This window comes from Microcebus murinus, chromosome 10 (genome assembly GCF_040939455.1).
Source record: "Microcebus murinus isolate Inina chromosome 10, M.murinus_Inina_mat1.0, whole genome shotgun sequence".
NCBI classification, from domain to species: domain Eukaryota; kingdom Metazoa; phylum Chordata; class Mammalia; order Primates; family Cheirogaleidae; genus Microcebus; species Microcebus murinus.
This window is the reverse complement of record NC_134113.1, coordinates 86,657,501-86,681,397: the sequence shown is the minus strand read 5'-3', so window position 1 is coordinate 86,681,397 and position 23,897 is coordinate 86,657,501. Positions and strand designations below refer to the sequence as shown.

The following is a 23,897-nucleotide window of genomic DNA, read 5'->3' as shown; positions in this document are numbered from 1 at the left end:
GAATGCAACTTTTATCCGGTGCAATCGGCAACGTGAGCATTTTCAAACGGGAGCATTATTTTCGGGGAGCTAGTTAGCGCTCCAGTTCCGCACCTCGTGGGGAGGGCGAGGGAGAGGGGCGGCAGGACTTCCTCGTGAAGCAGCAGACCTGGGTCCCCACTGCGCTGCCCGGGTCGGCGGCTCCGCCCCGGGAGCGGGCCGGGGGCGGGGCGAGCGGGCCGGGGGCGGGGCGAGCGGGCCAGGGGCGGGGCGAGCGCGCGGGCGCCGCGGGCCGGCGGGAAGCAGGAAGGGCCGGGCGCCGGGCGAGGCTGGCGCGGACGAGCAGGCGGTTCCGGAGCGGCTCGCGCCATGTCCACGCACAATCAGGGCACCGAGCTCGGTAAGGGGCCCGCGCGTCGCCCCCTGTCCTCCCCGCCGCGTCTCGCCCCGCCCGGGGCCCTGGTACTGGGTCCCCGAGGCGGTCTCGCCGCGGCGGCGTCGGGTCCGCACCCGCCCTCCACAGAGGCCGCGCCCGGGAGACTGAATTCTTGGGCACAGTGACGCCGCCTGCCTTTGCACCCAACGTTTATTTTTGTAGGCGGAAGTGGGAAAGGATTAGATTTTCGTCTTGCAACCTATTCGTTCACTCCCTAGCTCGCTGGGTGCTGAAAAACAAACAGTAACAGCAAAAAACCAAACGCCCCCAAACAAAACCAAATAAAAACCTTCTTTCTCCTTCCTCTTTCTTCTTCTTTTTTTACTTTTATTTTTTTATTTTTTATTTTTTCAGTTATACTTAAGTTCGAGAGATCTGAATCTCCTTCCTCTTAATAGAATATCTGTGTGATTTAATGCTGGATTTCTTTTTTTTTTTTTTAAGACTAGCCAAGTGCAGTAGTGAGAAGTGGGGAAAGTAGTAGAACAAGGAATTCAGTCTGTAACTGTGAACAATCAATCAAGTGAGATAACTCACCACCTTTGGACCAGCGTCATGCTGGATTTCTGTAGATAATATTAACACAACTGTATTCCCGAAGTTGCCATGCTGGTAGAGAAGTTGTCATGTTTTTCTGTGCTACAAGTGTAACTTTGCAAGTGTGATTTTACATGTACAAAGATTTTAAAAGTGCCTGTGTTATTTCACCGTTTTTTCATATTATTGATATTAGTTCAAGTACTACTGGCAAGAAAACTTGGTTCAGATTTCCTAAAATGTGAAAAATTTGTAATTTAAACAGCAAAACCATGGTCAAGCCAAAGGTGAAGCATCTCAATTTAAGTATAGCGTGGATATCTTTGTATCCTGGATCTTTTAACTTCTTACCTTTGTGACTATTGAATAGATTAAGCACTCTGTGCTGAAGTTTCTTCATCTGTGAAATGGTACTCACCTCATAAATCGGTTTAGAAATTAAAGAGGATACCTGTAAAGTGCTTGGTGCTTTGTGGGCACCTAGTTAGTATTAGAATAATATATGGTTGTTTTTAGGGGCTAAGTTTGAGAAATTAGCTATAACTTGTATGTAATACATACTGGTACTTTTTTTTCCTTCGTGAAAGTGAATGTTCTAATTAAACAGTTGAGACTTGGAGAGGTGTTCTGGAATTTTTGTTGAATGGCAAGAGACTAAATCTGTCTTTATAAAGACAGTTGATTTCCTCATCTAGTTGATTTTGTTTTAGTCACTGTCTTGTAGCAGATTATATTTTAAACTCTAGTCCTATCCCTAGAACATGGACTCAGTAATAAAGGCCTGTTTCCTAGTTGGAAGATCCTTAAAGATGGTGGATGGAAGCCGGGCGAGGTGGCTCACGCCTGTAATCCTAGCACTCTGGGAGGCTGAGGCGGGCGGATTGCTCGAGGTCAGGAGTTCAAAACCAGCCTGAGCAAGAGCAAGACCCGGTCTCTAGTATAAAGAGAAAGAAATTAATTGGCCAACTAATATATATATATAAATTAGCAGGGCATGGTGGTGCATGCCTGTAGTCCCAGCTACTCGGGAGGCTGAGGCAGAAGGATTGCTTGAGCCCAGGAGTTTGAGGTTGCTGTGAGCTAGGCTGACGACACGGCACTCACTCTAGCCTGGGCAACAAAGCAAGACTCTGTCTCAAAAAAAAAAAAAAAAAAAAAGATGGTGGATGGAGATGAGGTGGTGTGTCTTACCTTGGTATCCCTAGGGTTATGTCTGTGTGACTGTGTACACGTAGAGCATGTGCCGTAATTTTCCAAATCTTATAAGTTTTTATTTTTTTTTTTAAGAAATACAATTAAATCATTTTTGATTTTTTTTTTTTTTTTTTTTTTTTGAGACAGAGTCTCACTTTGTTGCCCAGGCTAGAGTGAGTGCCGTGGTGTCAGCCTGGCTCACAGCAACCTCAATCTCCGGGGCTCAGCGATCCTACTGCCTCAGCCTCCCGAGTAGCTGGGACTACAGGCATGCGCCACCATGCCCAGCTAATTTTTTGTATATATATTTTTAGTTGGTCAATTAATTTCTTTCTATTTTTGGTATAGACAGGGTCTCGCTCAGGCTGGTTTCGAACTCCTGACCTTGAGCAATCCGCCCGCCTCAGCCTCCCAAAGTGCTAGGATTACAGGCGTGAGCCACCATGCCCGGCATTTTTGATTTCTTTAATTGCAGTAATTAGAATCACTTCCATTCGTTTGTTGAAAAGTAACAGTATAGACAAAAACAATTGCCCTGTAGAATAATGACAAATCTGATTTTTATTCAGTTATTGAAATGATTATAGCTTTGATTTTATTATTTTCTTTGTTAAAATCAGGTTTCCCCCTCACACCGGTATTAATCCTTAATCCAAACAGGTTTAGTCTAAAATGCTAAAATAAATTACTTGAATTATATACTAGGGGAAAAAATTCAGTATTAATTTATGCAGTATATAAACTGATGATATTTCTATAGTTTTCTAATTTAAAGACTTTAATAATTTTTAAAAGAAATAAACTTTTCGTTTCCTTATAACAAGAATTTTATGTTTATTATAAAAATTCAATTAGCACTAAAAAGATTGTTACTAGTTCAATCACTGTTATTTATATTTTGCTGTACTGTATATACTTCTAGCACATGGACTTTAAAAAGAAAATAGGCTGGTGCAGTTGCTCACACCTGTAATCCTAACACTTTGGGAGGCTGAGGTGGGAGGATTGCTTGAGGTCAGGAGTTAGTAGACCAGCCTGAGCAAGACTGAGATCCTGACTCTATAAAAAAAAAAAAATTGAAAAATTAGCCGGGCATGGTGGCGCATGCCTGTAGCCCCAGCTACTCTGGAGGCTGAGGCAGGAGAATTGCTTGAGCCCAGGAGTTTGAGGTTGCTGTGAGCTATGACATGATGACACCACTGCACTCTACTCAGGGCAACAGAGTGAGACTCTGTCTCAAAAAAAAAAAAAACAAACCCAAAACATAAAAAAATAAATAAGAATAGAATTCTTTTGAGACTAAACGTGACCCTCATGGTTAAAAACCCTTCAAGAAAACATTCTTTTAGCATGGCATTTGGATGTCTGGAAAATATTTCCAAGTAGGGAACAAACCCTTTCACTCTAATGTTAGAGGATGGAGCCCAGCATTTGGAGTTTTAACAAGTCCTCCGAAGCATACCCAAGTTTGAGAACCACTGGCCTAATAATCTCTGAGGTGCAATGGAGTGTTACTATTATTATTATGCCCCATGCAGTCTATTAAAATGTACAGATGTCCTTCTCTCTGTTTTCTTAGACTTCTCTTAACTTGTGCCTAAAGTGGAGATGCCACCACATGGGCAATAATCTTTCGTTTACTGATGTATCTCTGGCACCTAGAATGGTGTTTGGCACACAGAAAGCCCTCAGAAATGTTGAATGAAGGAAGGAATTTAGAATTACTTCTTGCTTGGGGGAACTGGGGTATTTACCTGGGCCCCTGGGCATGCACAGATGCTATAAAGTACTGCACCTTTTTCACCTTTCTGAATATCATTAAGATTCAATTTTGTCACTTCTGTCTTTAAAGATATCTTGGTAGGCTTATGAAGGATGTAGACAGTATGGCTTCCTTTCAAATGTGGTTATCTTTGGAGGCATCTGAAAAATGGAGGTGCTATATCAGGTGACTTCGGGTCTCCCTGCTCTTATCTGTATATCTGAAAACTCTCGTGTACAAAAAGGAAAGATATCTGAAAAACAGAAAAAAAAGTAATTTAAAACTGATTTTTAATTGGAAGGAGTTGGGGACAATTCTATGGATTTCCTGTATTGAGTTAACAAGAGCTTGTGTCAGGCATATATCCACAGGTGGAATCATCAGAGATCATGATTACTGGTGAATGTGAGGACTATTTTGCTCTGTAAAGGTACTTTCTGAAATCCAAATCAAAACAGAAAAGACAGTTTATTGGTTGAAAGTATGAATAAAGGAGATCACCTTTGTCTAGCTGCTGAACCTAGAACCATGATTTTGTATTTTAAGTAGCACATTTATTCCTTCAACAAGTAGTCATCAAGTACCAATTCTATACTGAATAGTGTTACCCCAGGTTCTGGAGTTAGAAGATGGACAAGATAGATGCACACTGCCTTCACAGAGATAGGTCTGGTTCAGGAGCTGGGTGTCAAGCCAAAGCTACAATTAAAATAATTGCAAATGTGATAATGCAGTTATTTTCCATTTATCTTTGTTTACAAAATTAGATGACCTAGACCTCTACTTAAATGGGTTGTGGTTACAGATTGTTCTGATTGTGTATTACAATCTTTATTTTCCCATTAAAATAACTTACTCAGATAAGAATTAGGGATCTAGGGAGCCCCTGGCTGCCACTCCTGCAAAGGCATAATTTGGATATAGAATGCTTCTGGTTTTGGTGATGGTGACTTTCCACTGCAAAGTTATCATTTTTTGACACGGAATTTTGACTCTTAAAGATAGACAAGGTACAGGATTATTGCACAATAATTCTTCACTTTATTTATTTAACGCTTGCTGTGAACCAGACACTGTGCTTAGGGGTTGGTTATAACAATAGTGGTCAACATAGAGCTCTAGCTACGCACAAGGCACTGTGCTGATCAAAGTAGGGCTCTCGAACTTCTGGGCTTAAGTGATCCTTCTGTCTCAGCTTCTGGAATAGTTGGGACTACAGGCACATGCCACTGCTCCTGACCATGATGTGTTCTTTAGGTACAAACATTAAATAGAAGTAGTGAAATATTTAATAATTTTGTTGCTTTGGGGTGATTTTTGTGTTCTGGATTTTTAAATCTAGGACTTCTAGTAATAGTTTCTGGAGAAATAGAACTGAAATCTCTTTTATCCTTAAACATGGCAAACAGTTTAAGGGATCTATGGATTTCAAGTGAAGCATTACTTAATATCACCTTTCAAGGATCCCCATTGTTTATTATTATTTTTATTGAGATGGGGACATTAAAGCAAGTTATAAAAGTCAATCCCTACTTAAAGTAAAAAAAAAAAAACCAAAGCCATAAAGTAGCATATTCTTTACTAGGTGACATGTGAAAAATTTGATTCTAACTCTTAGCTCAGATGGTAAGATAGAATTTAAATTTTTTTAGATTTTTACAGGGAATTTCCCAAGTGGAGTTAACTTGAGATTTTTTTAAGCAATAAAATGGATATGTACCATATTTTAAATTAATGGGGGTTTTGTGCCTGAATCCACTATTTTTCTCCTTAATACTTAATATTCACTCATATATGTGTATATAAAATATACATAAACATTTTATATATTTTTTTCTTTAGGTTTAATGGAGTACTCTTACAAACATTATCTCTTAATTCTTCCAGGAATCCTCTGTGGTAGGCATTTTTATTCTTATTTCATAGATGAGAAAACTAAGGCTGAGAAAGCATAAGTAACTTGCTTAATGTCTCAAAGCTAGTAAGAGTCGAGGTCATGACTCAAATGCAGAACTTCTGATTACAAGTTCTTTACCCTTAGCTTATCATATCACAGCTGCCTCTAGGTACATTTTTCTCCATTTTACACTCTTACCTTCATCCTGTAATACTACTTTCCCAATAAATAAAATCAGGGGCCCCATTAGAACTGAAACAGTACACGTATTGATGTAGCAGGAGGAGTGTGTCTGTCTCTCTTTCTCTCACATGTGTATATATAATGTTTTAGTTATAGAGAAGTATATTTACCATGTAGTAGGGAAGAAAGATACTGTAATATGAAAATAATTATTTTTATTTAATTATGATTTTTACAATGATGAAGTTATTATCCATCCATGGAGTATTGATTATAAACCAGCATAAAAATTCTTTTTTGCTATACATTTTTTTAACTTTGAAATAATCTCAAAATTTTAGGGAAGTTGAAAGTGCAACACAATGAACTTTTTTTCCCTCTGAACCATTTGAGGAAAACGGTTGACTCACATGAAGCCCTACCACCCACAGATACTTCAGTATAGTCATTAAAATGGGAACATTAACACTGATACATATTTTTTAAATTAAAATTTTTTTTTTAAAAGAACAGGGTCCCTCTCTGTCACCTAGACTGTAGTGCAGTGGCACAATCATAGCTCGCTGCAGCTTTGAACACCTGTGCTCAAGTGATCCTCCCACCTTAGCCTCCTGAGTATCTGGGATTATTAGGCAACATTGGTGTATCTATTTGATACCATCTGATCTGCAAACCTCATTTAGTTTTAGCCAGTTGTCCAAATAATGCCATTTATTTAGAAAGATCCAGTTCAGAATTACATGTTGCCTGTAGTTATCTTGTCTCTTTGGTCTTCTTATCTGGTATAATTAATTGCTCTGTATTTCATTGACTTGCAGAATCTTTATTTTTTTGAAGCATGCAGGCCAGTAATTTTGTAGAATGTTCCTCAGTTTCTGTTTGCTAATTTTTTTCATGGTTAAATTTATAGTATGCATCTTTGGCAAGAATACACTTACAGCTTCCCTAAAAGTTTGAGATTATTTCAAAGTTACAAAAAGTATAGCAAAAAAGAATTTTTATGCTGGTTTATAATCATTACTCCATGGAAGAATAATAAATTCATCATTATAAAAATCATAATTAAATAAAAACAATCACTTTTATATTACAGTATTACAGCAGAAACAGTGATGTCTTCTCTTTGTATCCTATTGGTAATATGCACCTTTGATTTGCCTCATTGATGATGCTTTGATCACTTAATTAAGGTGGTATTTGCCAGGCTTCTTCACTGTAAGTTTACTTATTAACCTTTGTAATTAGTATATATTTTATGGGGAGGTACTTTGAAACTATTTAAGTATCCTGTTCCTCTGCAAGCTTTTGATTCATTTATATTAGTATCCTTTGAGGTGTCCTATTTTCCTAATGAATTATAATTGATACTATTATTATTTACTTTAATATTCAAATTGTTTCAGATTTTACAGACCCTTGAAGCTGGCTTTTCTTTCTGACATGCCCCTTCCCCACCCTCTCCCTCCCAATATTTTTAAAATAATTCCTTACTTTCTGACTCAACAAGGTGTTTCTGGCTTATTTTGTAATTTCACTTTCCCAGTTCTGGAGTCAGCTACTTCTCCAAGGAGCATTTCTTTCAGTGGATAACGATATTTAGAAGCCAAGATCTGAGCGCTTGGGGTGTCTGTGACATCTGAGTGACTGGGGTGTCTGTGTTCCCAAGTCCCTCAGTTAGCAGAGCTGAAAAATGCATGCACTACTCACTCACACACATTTACTTCTCTGTCTGCCTATCATCTGTCTGTATCTATATAGCAAAAACCATGAGTTTACACTGATACCTTCAGTTCTGGTCCAACACCATAGGCTTTATTCCAGTTTTCACCTTTTCCATGTTTGGAATACTCCACATGTGGGGCTGGACTTGCCCTAGCCCTGGTAGACATTCTTATTAGTGTTCTCAGGCTCTGACATCCTGAGTTGGGCAGCCCTCTCCTGAGGGTGCCTTCTTGGTCCTACCTATGTCCAGCTTCCTGCAGCAGGCTGCTGCCCACCTTACCCTAGTAGTTGGTCTGTGGCACTCTGTCATGCAGCCTTTCCATGTAGATACCCTCCTTACCCTGCTTGTGCTTTGACTCTCAGTTTCAGGCAGCCCCTTTGTGCAGATTCCCACCTCGTGATTGGACTCTGGGCTACTCCGTGCATGGTGCCTTCTCCACCTGTATGGACTCCCATACTCTGGGCCACAGTGGTGTCTGCTTCCCAACCTGGCTCAAACACCTACCTTGCTCATCTCCTCCCTCAGCCCCACCCCAGTGGTTGGACAATTGTTCAGGAATGGAAATTATAAATATATAAAAATACATATTTAAAAAACCTGTTTTGTGGAGTGCCTGCTGGTTTTGGCACTTGTTACTTGTTGATCATGATGGTGGCTGGTATATCAAGGTAGGCCTCACCTGGTCTCTGCTTTCCTGTAGCTCACAATGAACTAAAGGAGATATTCATGTAAATCATCACATACAATATAATAAAACTGACAACAGAAACATGGGAAAGATAGGATGGGAAAGATAAAGATGAATTCAAAGACGATCCAGAGGAGATTTTTTTGGAAAGGATATTTCTCATGGAGTATTTTCTGCAAAGGTATCAAGCAAAAGCAGCCTGGCATGTTTCATTAACTATAGGAACCCAATTTTCAGATTTCTAATGTAATCTTCTCATTATACTCTAACAGCTAAGAGTAATATTTAGTGAAGAAAGTAAAAAGTCCTTCATAGTCTAGGTATGAAATATATACAGAGAGTCCATATAATAATGAACATTTTAGATTTTAAATGGGGCATCCTTTTGTGAATGTTAATTTTGATTTTACCTTAGAAGTCTTTTACCTTTCGCTCGTAAGCATAAATGATGATACTGTCCTTTATTATTCTGATACTGTTCTGATAAATAGAAAAAAAACTATAAAGTAATAATTTGGGTTTGTTGTATAATTAAATAATTAAAAGTCCTCTATGGTGCCTGCTAAGTTAAAAAACATTTTTTTAAGCATCTAAGCCCTGTGGATTTTAATTATTAGGAAGGAAGACAAACTTCAAGCACTCATTTAAAAATGGGATGCCTCTGCCAGTAAAGAAAGACTAGCAAATGAGACAGCAGCCAGAGCCCTTGAGGATGCGGTTTAAACATGTCACTAGAAATTGTTTAAGCGGAGAGCTCCGGCCCTTTTAAAACACTGTCTGTCACTTGAGGATTGGGTCACCTTGAAATGTGTTCATCTTTGAGTTAAAGGCATAAAAAGGCACTTTGAAATTTTTCAGTTAACTTTGGCGTGTGTCGTGTGTGTGTCTGTGGACGTACCTCCCCTCAGCCTGCCTCAGCCGTAACACTGAGTTCCCTGGGAACCAAAGTGGTTGCAAGAGAAGGATAAATGTTTAATCTCAGCTCCTGCAAACTAAACAGATTTTTAAAATGTTGAGACACTTAGGTTGCAACTTCTGGCTCTCTTTGTATAGTCAGTCAGACCTTCCTCCCCTATGGCAAAGTCTGAGGTAAGAGTAGCCACTGGTAATTCCTTCCCCAAAAGGTACAACTGAACTGGTGCCTTGGTTCTTTCAGAACGTGGTTAATGATGTCAAGATTGTCGTCTAATCTAAAGTCTGGAAAAATATCCGAATTAACTGCTCTCATAATCTAGATACAGATAAGCTTTTCACTTGAACGGCTAATGGACACATTCCTGCCCCACAGCTTTAGATGGGGATGTGTGTGGCTGTCTGTGTGTGAGATTTCATTCCAATGTCTAAAATTTGACATTGAACTAAGTATCTTAATTATTGAACTAAGTATCTAAGAGCAAGTTAGAGACTCCTTATCTCTGACTTAGAAACCCTTGAATAAACATTACTTCTTATGAATATTTCAAATACTATTTTCTAGGAAAATAATAGGGGCGGCATTTATAAAGCTACCTCTTTTTGTTGTTTTTCATATCACAGGATTTCCTAGAAGAAAGGCATCTTAGCTATTAGTCCAACACCCCTCTGTTATAGATGAGAAAACTGAGACGTTAGGGAAGTGAAATCTGTGGTCACGTGGCTAGTTAGAGGCCACGCTGGAATTGAAAGGCAGACTCACTCTATGCTGAGAGATTATTCCAATACATTGCATTACCCTCCTTTCCTCTAGCTTTCCGTGAGTTTGGCTGGGCTATGGCCCTGCATTAGAATCACCTGAGATGCTTGTTAAAAATACAGATTTCTGAGCCCCACAATAGCTTTAATTATTCAAATTATGGGGCAAAGCCCAGGAACCCATTTTCACAGGCTCCTCAGATGGTTCTGAACATTGCAGATTGAAAACCATGTGGTAAGCTGAAGAGTAGACCCAGGTTCAGAGTCAGAGCATCTTCAATTGCTATGTATTATTTTTTGACAAATCTTCTGTCATTTTTACCTTTGTCTTATTATCTTTACATATCATATTTTTTATATTTGATAAGCAAAGTTTCTGTAAGCAAATATGCAGAGATATTAGCCATTTATTTTCTGATTGAAATAAGGGAAGAAATATGTTAAAATGGATGGGAAGGCATATTGGAAAAATCAGGAGGGGAGGTAGTTAAGTAGTGCATATATCTGAAGAGTGCACTCTATCTGAAAAGGGCCATATTTTATTCAAATGGTGCCAATGGCTGATGGAAAAATATAATCAAACAGTGTTCTTCATGATGATTTTGGAAATTGTCATGAGGGTGTCTTCTCCATAGTCTTAGAGACTGTGGGGACAGACCCCTAATCTCATTAGCTAAAAGATGCAAGATTACCTACCAGAAAGAGTAATTCAGTTAACTTTCTGTTAGAAGTAAGAACATACTCATGTTTCTTGGAGATTATGAATTAAGTTGGTCTTGTGGACTCAAGAAGGAAAGTAGGTTGTGACAATCTTTATTATATTTGTGTTAGGTGAAGAAGCTCAAGCTCTGTATATGGTGGTGTTATGAGGGAGTATTTTTTTTCTTTAGTAGGTAGGGGGAAATTTAAATGCTTCTAGTAATTTTCCAAAGAAACAAGAAAGGTATTTTAGTTTTATGTCTTTATAATCAGAGCTTATTTTCTTTTTTTTTTTAATGTGACTGTTCCAGAGGCAATTATTATTATGATCTCAAAGTCATTCATTCAGCATGTATATGTAGAGGACCTACTGTGAACATATCGCTATGCATGTGTTTGCGAAAGATGAGAGAGCAAGAGAAGTTGAGAGCCCTGTTCTTCAGAAGTTTTCCTTCATCAGACTAATGTATCTCTGGGGAAGTGCACTGCCTTTCTCTTGTCAAGGAAAACAAACGTTTATCTGAGAAGGATATAGGATCGGGACCCACGCCTTGTAGTTCCAGTTCTGACAGCATCTCACCATGGGACCTTGGGCGAGGGGACTTCAGTGCGCTGGCTTGTACTTTCCAAATCTGTAAAACAAACACATGATGGTCTAGGTTCATCAGTTGTAACATTTGTACCACTCAGGTCGAGGATGTTGATAATGGGGAAGCTTATGCATATGTGGAGAGAGGGGCATGTGGGAAATCTCTGTACTTTCTGCTCAATTTGCTGTGTGCATCTAAAACTATTCTAAAAAACAGTCTTTAAAAAAAAACCAGACACATGATCTCTGGGAATCCTTCCAGTTCTGAACTTCCTTGGGTCTTCTGTTTGTTCCTTAAAATGACCCCTTGGTGGAATTGTAGGTTTGCAGTGTCCCTGTGCTTGGAGTCGAGACCTTTCCCTTCCTTTTCCTGCCAGCACAACCTTCTCTGGCTTTCAAAGGCTCTGAATTTCAGTGCTCGGTTTACATTTTCCCCTTTTTCTGTAATGATTAGACACATTATTATATATTTTCTTTTTCTCTGGATGTTTCATGAATGTACTCTTTAACGTAATATGTCTTTATGTGAGCAGAGCCTTTTATTTTGCATTTGTTCCTCTGCATGGCAGAGTATTGATTACAGTCTTACTGTTTCTTCCATAAAAAGATCTTGTGGATTCACTTCTTCCTCTTTTCTTCTATTCCTAGGCTTGGCTCACTTTATCACACACCTAAATCACAATGGTGGCTTCACAGCTGGTTTCTTTGCCTCTGTGCTTTCTCATCTACCCCAGGAAAATCCATATTTGGTTAAACTTTTTCTTGTTGTTTATTTACATAGAACAAATTATATTTATCTTCTCAGATCTGCTATTTTGATCATTTGGTTCCTTTAGAATGTTCTTTCATTTCATGAAAAGTATGTAATCTTAATTCATCAAGTTATTGTATTCTCTATCTTTAGTCAAGGAAATAATAGCGTTAGTGAAGACAGCCAAACAGTGCCATCAGGAAGTATGTGAATGAGGTTAGTCAGATAGGAATTTTCAAGGCTGGAAATAGAAATGTCAAATTTTGCTAAAATTATAAGTAAAATAATTGAATTGAGTAAATAGGTTTTCACTCTAGAGATTATTAATATATATATATATATATATATATATATATATATATATATATATATATATATAGCATTCTAGAAATAACCTTGTAAAGTTTTCCAGTGGCAAAAGAAACAGAGAGAGAGAGAGAGAGAGAGAGAGGGGCCAAGCAACGTGGTTTTATTGAGTGCTCCCGGGTGAGGTTTGCGGGCCCCAAAAGAGGGGGGCCTGAGAAGTCACATCTGTTTGGAGGGGGTGTGAGCCTTTATACTGTTTGGGGTGGGCTGGGGACTTTTGGTGGGAAAAGCCAGGGTGACCTTTGGTGTTCACTGAGAAATAGGAGGGCCTGGCGGTATTTGTAGAATCCAGGAGCCAAAATTTTATTACCTGGGTGGACATCTGGGTGTGGTTCTTTTCAGGGGGGCCTGGCTGTTTGTCCTTGGTGAGTCTGGTCTCCTGAGCCTTTTCTTTTTGATCTAGGGAAGGGAGGGGGGATGCCACCAGCCTTACAAACCTGAGTTTTGGAATCATAGATATCTGTCTTTCTATTTTAGCTCTAACAGGTATGGTGTGACCTTGAGCAAGTAATTTAATCTCTGAGCTTCAGTTTCCTTATCTGTAAAATGGACCTAATACCTACCTGGGAGAGTTAGTGTGAATATTAAATGAGAAATGTCGTTAAATCACCCTTAACCTGATGAGTGATCAATAAATGGTAGCCGTTATTCCAGTAATTACAATTGATCCTATATTATCTTCCTAAAATACTTGCTGTCATCATTTCACCTCCTCCATGAAGGCTCACTTGGTCTCTTCTGCTGGATTTTTTACCACTGATGTCCTGGTACCTACTGATTTCACTTTTGTGTTTGTATGTTCTAGTCCTACCCTATTAATAGGAGGCTTGAGTGTAGATCTGTGTTTGTCCTTCATGTCCCTTAGAATAGTACTTTTCATGATGTAAGGAATTATTTTTAGCAGTGTTTGTTGAATAAAGCATTGCTGCCCTTTCTGGGAATTTACAATGGCCATATACTGCCTGGTGTACCAAGCCCAGACACTTCAGTTTCCTTTGAAGGTTCTGAGTTGTTTGGCCCCATTCCTGTCCCCTCCTCTCTCCCAGCTTCCTTTTGCTCCTATCACATTGTATTGGCCTTTGGTTTTTGTTCTTTGGGGATGTTGCTCCTGTTTGGAATGCCTATCAACATTATCCCCTCTGCTGTTGGATATTATCCCTGGTCTTGGAGGTTAAGCTTAAATCTCTTTACTTTTCATGAAATATTTTCTTGTTCCTCTTGGCTTTGAACACTTGATTTTTCTGATTTTTTTTTTCTCTGCATATTTTTTTCTCACCATTTTGATCACATGCCCCTTAACACCAAGGACAATCACTAGTATATAAAAGGCCTACTACTTATCTGTAAACTTTGGAGAATGAATAGATGCATAGGCTTTTTTTAAGTATGAAAAAGATGTTTAAAATGTAAGCCATCTGGGATGAAACTTTCTAAAAGTATCTTTAAAAGATATTTTTGCCTAATTATAAAGGTAATACATAGATTACCTTTATAATTTATTCATAAATTATCAAGGAAATTAAAATTGCCTAGTAACATCCCATGTAGAAGTAGAACTTTGAAGGTTTAGTCCCTGTGGGAGGTAGAGTGCACTGGGTAGAATTTAATCATTTTTGCTGACTTGGAGGACTGTCATTATAAGCATCAAAGCGCCTGTGTTTTCATACAGTGAGGCCTCCATGGACTCCTGAGGCTTTTAGAGCCACTTTCCTCTAATCAAGTGGCCAGGGCTGCTCTGCTTTTTTTTTGATTGAGTATGTTTTTAATAAATTTTTTGATTACTCTCCTGTGACCAGACTCTCACTCTTCTGTCATAGCAGTTTCTACTGTCAGATATGCTGTTTTGAATATACGCAAGGCTAGAAAGAAGAGAATCAAGGTTGCTAGGATTATGAGTAAACTAAGAGCAAGACGGTTCTGAGTGGAGGTTCTGGCAGTACTCTGCACCTGGGATTCTATAAGAGAACTCAGCCCTAAAGCCCTAGGGCATCCATTATAAGTAATGAATAACTCCTTTCTGATGCATTTAGAAGCATAGAATTGGGAGATTTGAGAAAATAGTTATTCATCATTTTTGTGTTTTGTGGTTCAGATAAGGAACCCTGTTAGAAAAGGCTGCTGAGTCAGGTGCATAAACTTCATCCGTGGAGGCTGTGAAATCTCTATTCACAAAGTAAAAGACTTTTTATTTAAAAAAGGAAAACTGATTCTTTGGTTCTTGGCAACATGTTAGAAAGTTAAAGACATATGCATTATTCTTTTTTAAAATAATGGTTAACTATTATCTGGTGCAGGCGTCCTCAAACTATGGCCCGTGGTCCACATATGGGTGTTTTTGCCCATTTGTTTTTTTACTTCAAATTAAGATATGTGTAGTGTGCATAGGAATTTGTTCATAGTTTTTTTTTAAAACTATAGTCTGGCCCTCCAACAGTCTGAGGGACAGTGAACTGGCCCCCTGTTTAAAAAGTTTGAGGACCCCTGATCTGGTGGCTCCAGTTAGTTGTGTGTTAGGTCCCTGGGTGGTTCTAAATAAAAATACGTTGATAAACCAATTGATTCTCATTAACCTTTTAGTTATGAAAGTTTTCAAACACAGAAGCAAAGAAACTAATATAGTGAACTCATGTAACTGTCCGCCAAATTCAATAGTAATCAATATTGCCATACTTGTCTTACTAGCGCTCCTTTTTTGTCATCGTATTTAAGGACAATCCATAGCATCATGCCATTTACCCCTAATACTTTGATAAGCATTTCTAGAGAAACAATATGTTGTTACATAATTATAGGATCATTATCAACATTATGTAAGATTATCACATGGTTATGATCCAATAATTATGTAACAATATAATTGATTTTTTAAAAATTCATTTATTAATACTTAAAAGATTTAAAGGAAGATGTTTTTACCTTCATATGGTAAAACAATAACAGTTAATACTTACTGAGTACTTATAATATGCAAGGCATTGCTAAATATTAATATGTACATTATCTTGTATATTACTCCTCACAATTTTATGTAGTCAGTACTGTTTTTATCTTGATTTTTATCCTGATTTTACAAATGAGGGAGCTGGTATTTTGAGAGGTAAGGCAACTTGCCCACAGTTTTACAGCTAGCAAGAACAAGAGGATGGTGAGTTGGGATTTAGCTGTGATCTGTGTAACTCCAGAGATTGTGTGTTCAATCTGAAAACTTCCTTGCCTCTTTATATACTTATATATGTTTTATTCATATAACCTTCACATTCCACATATGACCAGCTACTACTTATGTGTTCTTTTTAGGCTTTATTTTGTTGTTAGGAATTCAAAATATATTATATGGATGATATATGTTAATAGATTGATATGGAGTAGAATCGTGTAAGGGAAGAACAATTAGCAGACAAATGAATTAGAGGTTAATTTATATTTCCATTGCAAACATTTGATTTCAATGAATCTGTTTTTTGGCCCAAAAATGATTTTTAGAGAAATGTTTTGGTTGACAAGTAATTGTATAGATCTGTGGGGTATAGTGTGATATTTTGACATATGTATACAATGTGGAATGATTAAATCAAGCTAATTAACATCCGTCGCCTCACATACTTATCATTTGTTGTGTTGAGACTCTTTGAAATCTACTCCCTGAGCAATTTTGAAATAAACAATGATTATTATTAACAGTAGTCACCATGTTGGGCAATAGATCTTAAAGACTTTTCTCATCCAAGTGAAACTTTGTACCCTTTGACCAACATCTCTAATTACCTCTCTTAATTGGAAAACCAAAATGAAGGTAGATATGAAATCTATAGATAACCTGTGTCATTTTAATTAACAGATTTTTAAATTTCTTGCTCATTATTCCTCTTTAGAGATCTTAAAACAAGAAACAAAAAGGGATTATTTTAAAATTCACGTCTTTAAGATGTAAAATTTGCCTCTGGGCGCACCAGCCTCCTGCTGCATTCCTTCTCCACCCCTGAGGTGTCTACTTTGAGGGTGCCTTTCCACCTATGAAAAGCTGTCTGGGAGAAGAATAGAAAATTCACTTCCCCTAAAATGTGAAAGACTGATGGTCTAAAGAGCTGCTTTTCCTGGGAAAGGTAATTTTAATTGGTACCAAGGAATGACATTGTATTTGTGCAGTTTAAAAAAATTTTTTCAACCAAAGGGAATATTTAGTTGTGGGGAACCTTCTTGCTATCCCTGAAATCTTGTCATTTTGACTTCTGTCCACTTTGTTTTTTTTTTTTTTTTTTTTTTTTTTTTGTACGCTTGACCTTAAGTACTTTTCTCAGCCTTCTAGATCTGTTAGCTGTTAAATCTTGCCCTGCAGACAGGAGCAGGGCTCTCTGTGAAAATTAGACCAGAGCCAGCTCCTTTGGCGAGCTAACCGGGTCACGTGGCCCGCAGTTCGCGCGGTCAGTGGAGCGGGCGGCGGGGAGCGGGGTTCCCGCGGCGCGCGCCGTCGGGGACGTGTTGACGACCGGCGTCCCCGCCACAGAGTTCTTGTCGCGCTGACTCAGACTAACTTCTGAGTGCGCACATCTAATGCCTTTTTTAAAGTTTCTGACGGCTTGTCACAGAGCAGTTGAAAGCAATGGGGAAACCGGCTGCCTTGTCAAAAACCGGTGGTGCCACAAAAGGACTTCTTCCTGAGGAGAAATTGGAAGAAGGAGAGTCAGGTGCTGTGGGAAGCAGCGTTTTTGAATCTGGGCCCAGCAGGTGGTGGTTTCCACCGCAATTCAGTTTTGAACAGATATTCCTAGACAGTGTTGGCAATCACTGTGCTCCATAATGTAGCGGGGGTTGGTTTGTTTGTTTGTTTGTTTGTTTGGGGAGACACCATCAACTGAAGCCTGGTCTGCTTATAGTGAAGAGTATTTTAGCACATGTTAGATGCCTGCTGTTAAAAAGGTACACCTACATTCCAAGCTCCTTCTGTGAGAGTGTGTGTTTAAATATATATTTAAGTACCAATAAAGGCATTACTGGAGAGCATGAAACTGGGGTAAGCAGGGGTCTGGAGAGCACTTGATTTTTTTTTTTTTTTTTTTTTTGCTAATTGAAGGGTAGTGAGAAAACAATGTAAGGCATGAATAATACATGCAGTAGCTACATAATATATCTTTTTAAAAGTTTTTTTTTTTTTTTTTCAAAACTTAGCTCACTTCAGTTTCAAAACATGATCTCCCATCTCAGTTTGAGAATTTGGTTATGTAGTTCTAGACCACCTTGATTAAAATCTTCCACAAATAAGAACATATGTTGGGATGGTTACCCATTGAATCAAATGCAGCTTCTTTTTTGAAAAGAAGTTGGACTTCTAAATTAGACTGACTGGGATTCAAATTCTGATTCTTCTGCCTATGGTTTTCAAGTTTTTATACCTAAAAAAATGTGGTGGATGAAAGCTAGGTCAGATAGGAATTGTGAAGATTAAGTGAGATATACGTACAACAGTTGGCATGGCGCCTGGAATATAGTGAGCCACAGTAAGAATGACTTACTCTTCCCTTTACACAAACGCAATCGGAATGTTGGAAGATTCTGGTCATAAAGCTAAAGAGTAACTGATTGTGAATAAGGGTATTTACTGAGTAGAATATAACATGGTTGTGAGGGAGAAATTCAAGAGTACAGGCAGCTAAAACCACATTGCATGCTGGGATGTAATGGGAGTTGACTTGAAACTAGACATGTATTCAATATTTTATACTGGAAATGTGATTAACAGTTGTTATCCTTATTTTTATATCCCCCCAGAAGGGAATTTATCCATCCCAAGTTCTTTTATGATTTTTTTTTTGATCAGTGTCTTTGAAAATTAATAGCCAGACTATAGAGTAGGTGTTTGTTTGATGAGTCTCATTGGTACAATCCTATGACAATTTTAGGCAAATGATGAGTGACAAGTGTGTTCATACACTATTACTTGAGAACAGCACATTGTTTTTTTTTTTTTTTTTTTTTTTGGCTAAAATAGACATTGGATTCAAAATTCAAATATATAAGTTTTAATAGGAAAATTGTAATGATTCTCAGTTATTTAAAAAATACTTACCCAAAAGGTACACATCAGGAGTAACATGAACTCACAAACTTTAGGAAATGAAGTTGTTAACACTTCTCATAAAATATGATCTTCATAATTTACTATATCTTACCTTAGAGGTAAAACTTAAAAGTAAATGTTCCTGGGAGAACTCTTGTATTACCTTAAGTTCATGGTAAAGTATAAACGACGGATAGTAGATTTTTTTTTGCAATGAGATTTAAGTGGAATAGTGTGTGGTAAAGTAGGACATTGAATACTGGTCTGTGGTAATGGGGGAATAGGTTTCAGGGAAAACAAGTACGGATTTTTTATAACCTTTAAGTTCCATTAATATTTAATATATTTCATTGCTGTCTTTTTTTGAGCTTAACATACTTTAAACATTTTAAATGAAATAGTTTTATTTTTATTATGGGGATATACATAATATTTGTATTCTCACAGGATTAATTGCATGCGGATCTGTTTTAGCACACAAGTATCCTTGCAGACACTCTAACTTGCATGAGTAGCACAACATCCAGGATAGGCAGCAGCTTTACGAATAATATTTTCCGTTGACTGATAGTATGAATTCAATAAGTAACAGGGCATTTTTGGACAATCTAAAATTTTAATTTAGGAAAGTCCTTCATTAAGTCTGTCATTGAGAGGAAAGAGTTAAGTAGATTTTCTCTGAAGCTCTTGGCTCCTAGAATAATGGATTAAATCTTTTCAAAGGACTGAGAGTTGACTCTTTGCCCAGCAGGGGGCCAAAGTGATCCAGCTTCTTGATGAATTTCTCTAAGGTCCAATGATTCTTTCTGAACATTAGGCACATTTAGGGGCTCCGAGAAACTTTTATCAGAAGTTATCCCAGAGTATGTATTTGGAAATCCAAATGTGGTTTTTAAGAAGTGTCTTCATGACAATGTGCCATGGCTTGGACATGGTTTGTCCCTACCAAAACTGGAGTTGAAATTTCATTCCCAGTGTGGCAATGTTGGGAGGTGGTGCCTAGTGAGAGGTGTTTGGGTCTCGGAGATGGATCCCTCATGGATAGATTAATGCTGTCCCTCAGGGGTAAGTTCTTGCTTTCTAAGGAGTGGATTAATTTCCCGAGAGTGGGCTGTTAAGAAGAGCTTGGCTTCTTTGGTTTTTCTTCTCTTGCTTATTCTTTCACCATGTGATCTCTTTGCACATGCCCAGTCCCCTTTGCATGTGTCTGCTTTGCCTTTGATCTTTTGCCGTGTTATCATGCAGCAGAAGCCAGCACCTCGCCCTTGAACTTCTCAGCTCACAGAACCTTGAGCCAAATAAACTTCTTTTCCTTATAAATTACCCAGCCTGAGGTATTTTTTTTTATGGCAACACTAAATGGACTAAGGCAGAGCATATAGTAGTAAAACCAGGATCTTGTCAGTGAAACTTCTCTTCATCATACTGATTTCATTTCCGTTGGATATAGATCCAGTAGTGGGATTGCTGGATGAGATGGTAGTTCTATTTTTAATTTTTTGAGGAAACTCTATACTGTTTTCTGTAACGGCTGTACTAATATATGTTCCCACCAACAATGGACATGAGTTCTCTTTTCCCCACATCGTTTTATTTTCTTGTCTATTTCTGGAATTCTTATTCCTTGGATGTGGGACTTTCTAGACTAATTCTCTGATTGTGTTGTTTTTTTCTTCCTGTTTTCCATCTCATTACTTTTTTCCTCCCTGATTTTCAAATAAATAAATGTTCATTACACAAAAAAAGAAACGGCCAGGCGAGGTGGCTCACGCCAGTAATCCTAGCACTCTGGGAGGCCGAGGCGGATGGATCATTTGAGCTCAGGAGTTTGAGACTAGCCTGAGCAAGAGCAAGATCCCATCTCTACTAAAAAAAATAGAAGAAATTAGGTGGACAACTAAAAATATATAGAAACAAAATTAGCCGGGCATGATGGCACATGCCTGTAGTCCTAGCTACTCGGGAGGCTGTGGCAGGAGGATCACTTGAGCACAGGAGTTTGAGGTTGCTGTGAGCTGGGCTGACACCACGGCACTCTAGCCTGGACAATAGAGCAAGACTCTGTCTCAAAAAAAAAAAAAAAAGGCAGAAACTTGGCCATAGTTTTTTGTTTTCTCCATTCTGTATTATACACCGATCTTATCAAATGAGTTAATGTGGTCCCTAGTTTTTCAGGTTTAGAATCTTCTAAATTTCAGGATTCTCTGTGAACTGGTACAACTGTACCTGTGCAATCATATCTTTACTCCCAAACACAACTTTTTGCCACTGTTATTCTAGAAACAGACCATAACTGTTCCTGAGTTGGTCTTCATTCATATTATACTCAGTGTTTGAAATGTCTGTGTTCTCCTTGACTCCTAGTTAATTTCTACTAATCTGTCATGGCAAGTTGGCTTGTTGAAACCTTCTCTGGCCAGCCTTGTCTTCGCTAGGACCCGATCTCCTGCGTTGTTCTGCATTGTCATGTCCTATGTTTCATACCACTGCTCAGATGGATTAAATGATAACTGTTGGACCAAGTTGGCTGGTTCTTTCCTCCTTGTCAGTGTTGGCCTTCTAATCCTACGGTTGAGTCAATCAGAGAAGGCCTACAACATCAAACCTGTTGTACTAGGATAAAACATTGTATGACAGCTAAATGCAATGCCCATGGCAGAGTCAGTACTCCATAAACGGTTGTCTGTGGTTTCCAACTCCAAATCCAGTGATGACCCATATCACAGAACCAGAACCTAGAATTCCTGTTTTCCAAGTCTGGGCTGTGTACCAGCACCTGGTGCCTTGCATGTATCCTATAAATCTCCATTCATGGCAGCACAATACTAGGCCTCAGTAGGTGGTCTGTGAGTTTGGATATGTTACCACGGTGCTATTAAATTTTTACAATAAACTCACTTGGAACGATAGTAAATTAAAAACGAAATGGGTGGGAAAATTTTGAATATTTTAACTGCCCCTTTCTTTGACTTCATGATTCAAGAAAAGAAGTACATTTCTCAAACAGCTTTGATATGTGGATTGCTGAGGAAAACTATATAGTCTCAACCTGGCAGGTTAAGAGTTCTTTGAAATAGTTAATGAAATGCTTCATACTGGGAACCTGGTCGAACTACTTTACTTAGTTTCTGAAAAATCTTTTGATAATGCTTCCCCTAAGAGTTTAAGGAAAATGCCAACAGAATAAAAAATACTGCCTTTTTTATAGGTTTAAACATATTTAAACAATAGTAAAAAAAGAATGTGAGTGAAAATGTGCTGTTCATTCCCCAGAGAGGTCAGTCGTTGGTTGACACCAGATTTATTGCAACAAATGACATTTTCAAAGCTAACAAAACTCTTTGGAGGAGAGTTTAGAAAAACAATTGATGGACATAAAGTTAAAGATATTTTGAAAAGCTAAAAATATGTTAGCTTTCTAAATAAATTGAGCTGGATTTAAAGGCATGGACATCCATTGCTATGATACTTTACCTTAAGGTTTCACTATAATTTTTTAAAAGAAATTTAATCTAGGTATTTACATATATGTAGATATTTTATTTATATATATGTATTATATTTATATATAAATTTAATCTAGGTATTTTTATATATGTACATATATACACAGTAAAGTATACTAATCTCAAATGTATAATTTGGTTTTTACATATATATACAAAGAACTTTCAATGTACTAATAATTTGGTTTATACATTTTACATTAGGGGATTGTTACATTTTTACATTTTAAAGTTTGGGAAGGAAAAAATAAAATAACTCCTAGTTTGCCATTGTATACTTACTGAAGCAGCTTGCTACTGGAATCTTTTCATATTGGTTTCTATGTGTTATTTATTGCTGTATAATAATTACTCTGAAACTTAGGGGCCTATAACAGTAAGAATTTATTATCTCACACCATTTCTCTGGGTCAAAAATTTGAGAGTGGTTTAGGTGGTGGTTCTGGCTTGTGTTCTCTTATGAGGTTGTAGTCAAGTTGTTCGTACAGGCAGCAATCACCTGAAGGTTTTTTCTGGGGCTGCAGATTTTTCTTCCAAAGTGGCTCACCTACATGGTTGGTACCTTAGTGTTGGCAGCCAGGGAGCTCTTTGTCACATGACATGGTCCTAGGGCTGCTCCTATGTCCTTATGACATGGAAGCTGGTTTTTCCCAGAGTGAACAATCCAAGATGGTAAGGCAAAACCACAATGTCTTTTCTTACCAAATGTTGGAAGTCACACACTGATATTTCTACAATATCCTTCTGGTCATGTGGGTCAGCCTTATTCATCATGGAAGGGGCATGAATACTAGGAAGGGAAGTCATTTCGAAGGGTGGCTACCACAGTTTCCCTTGTTCGTTATTTATTTTAACTTGCTTTGGTATGTGGTTTCTTTTTATTACTAAAGATTTCAAGCATTCAGAAAAGTAGAACTAATATAAAGAACACTCATATATACCAATCACGACTGAACACTTGTTAATAATTTACTGTTTGTGTCTGTAGTTTTTTTTTTTTTTTCTGGAGACAGAGTCTCACTCATGTTGCCCTGGCTAGAGTGCTGTGGTGTCAGCCTAGCTCACAGCAACTTCAAACTGCTGGGCTCAAGTGATCCTCCTGCCTCAGCCTCCCGAGTAGTTGGGACCACAGGCATGTGCCACCATGCCTGGCTAAGTTTTCCTATATATTTTTAGTTGGCCAATTAATTTCTTTCTATTTTAGTAAAGATGGGATCTTGTTCTTGCTCAGTTTGATCTTGAACTCCTGACCTTGAGCAATCCTCCTGCCTCAGCCTCCCAGAGTGCTAGGATTACAGGTGTGAGCCACCGCACCCAGCCTGCAAATTCTTAAAATTACAGATATCATGGCATTTCACTCATAAACATAAAAATAGTTTGCACCTTTAAAAAGTAAAGGCATTTTCTTACAGTACCATAATATTGTCACAGTAACCAAATTTGAAATAATTCCTTGATATCATCTAATGCTGAGTCTATATTTAAATTTCCTCATTTTCCCCCCAAATATATTTTATAGCTGGTTTGTTCAAGCCAGTATCTAAATAAGGACTATGCATTATGTTCATTTGTTGTGTTTGTCTCCCCTAATCTGGAGCAGCATCTCCTCTTTAATGTCATGAGTTTGATGATTTTGGGTTACTTTTCCTGTAGAATGTCCCACCTTCTGGCTTTGTCTGATTATTTCCTCATGATGTCATTTAACTTCCCCATCTTCTGTATTTCCTTTAATTTGTTGATTAGCTTCAAATTAAGCAGTTCTGGTAAGAGTACCTCGTAAGTGATGTGGCACATAATGAGTGTCTGGTTATCCCATTTTAAGTAATGATCATTTTGATCATTTAAGAAGATTGCAGCCACA

The 23,897-nt window shown here is 38.0% G+C and overlaps 1 protein-coding gene across 1 annotated transcript in view; it reads left to right on the top strand.

Moving 5' to 3' along the window:
* The first annotated feature begins 238 nt into the window (after positions 1-238).
* Positions 239-23,897, top strand: part of DERA (deoxyribose-phosphate aldolase) — a 101,393-nt gene continuing 77,734 nt past the window's right edge. The window contains exon 1 of the mRNA XM_012775829.3: positions 239-379. Within this exon, the coding sequence (XP_012631283.2) occupies positions 349-379 (31 nt within the window). The 5' untranslated portion in view covers positions 239-348. The remainder of the gene's footprint in view (positions 380-23,897) is intronic.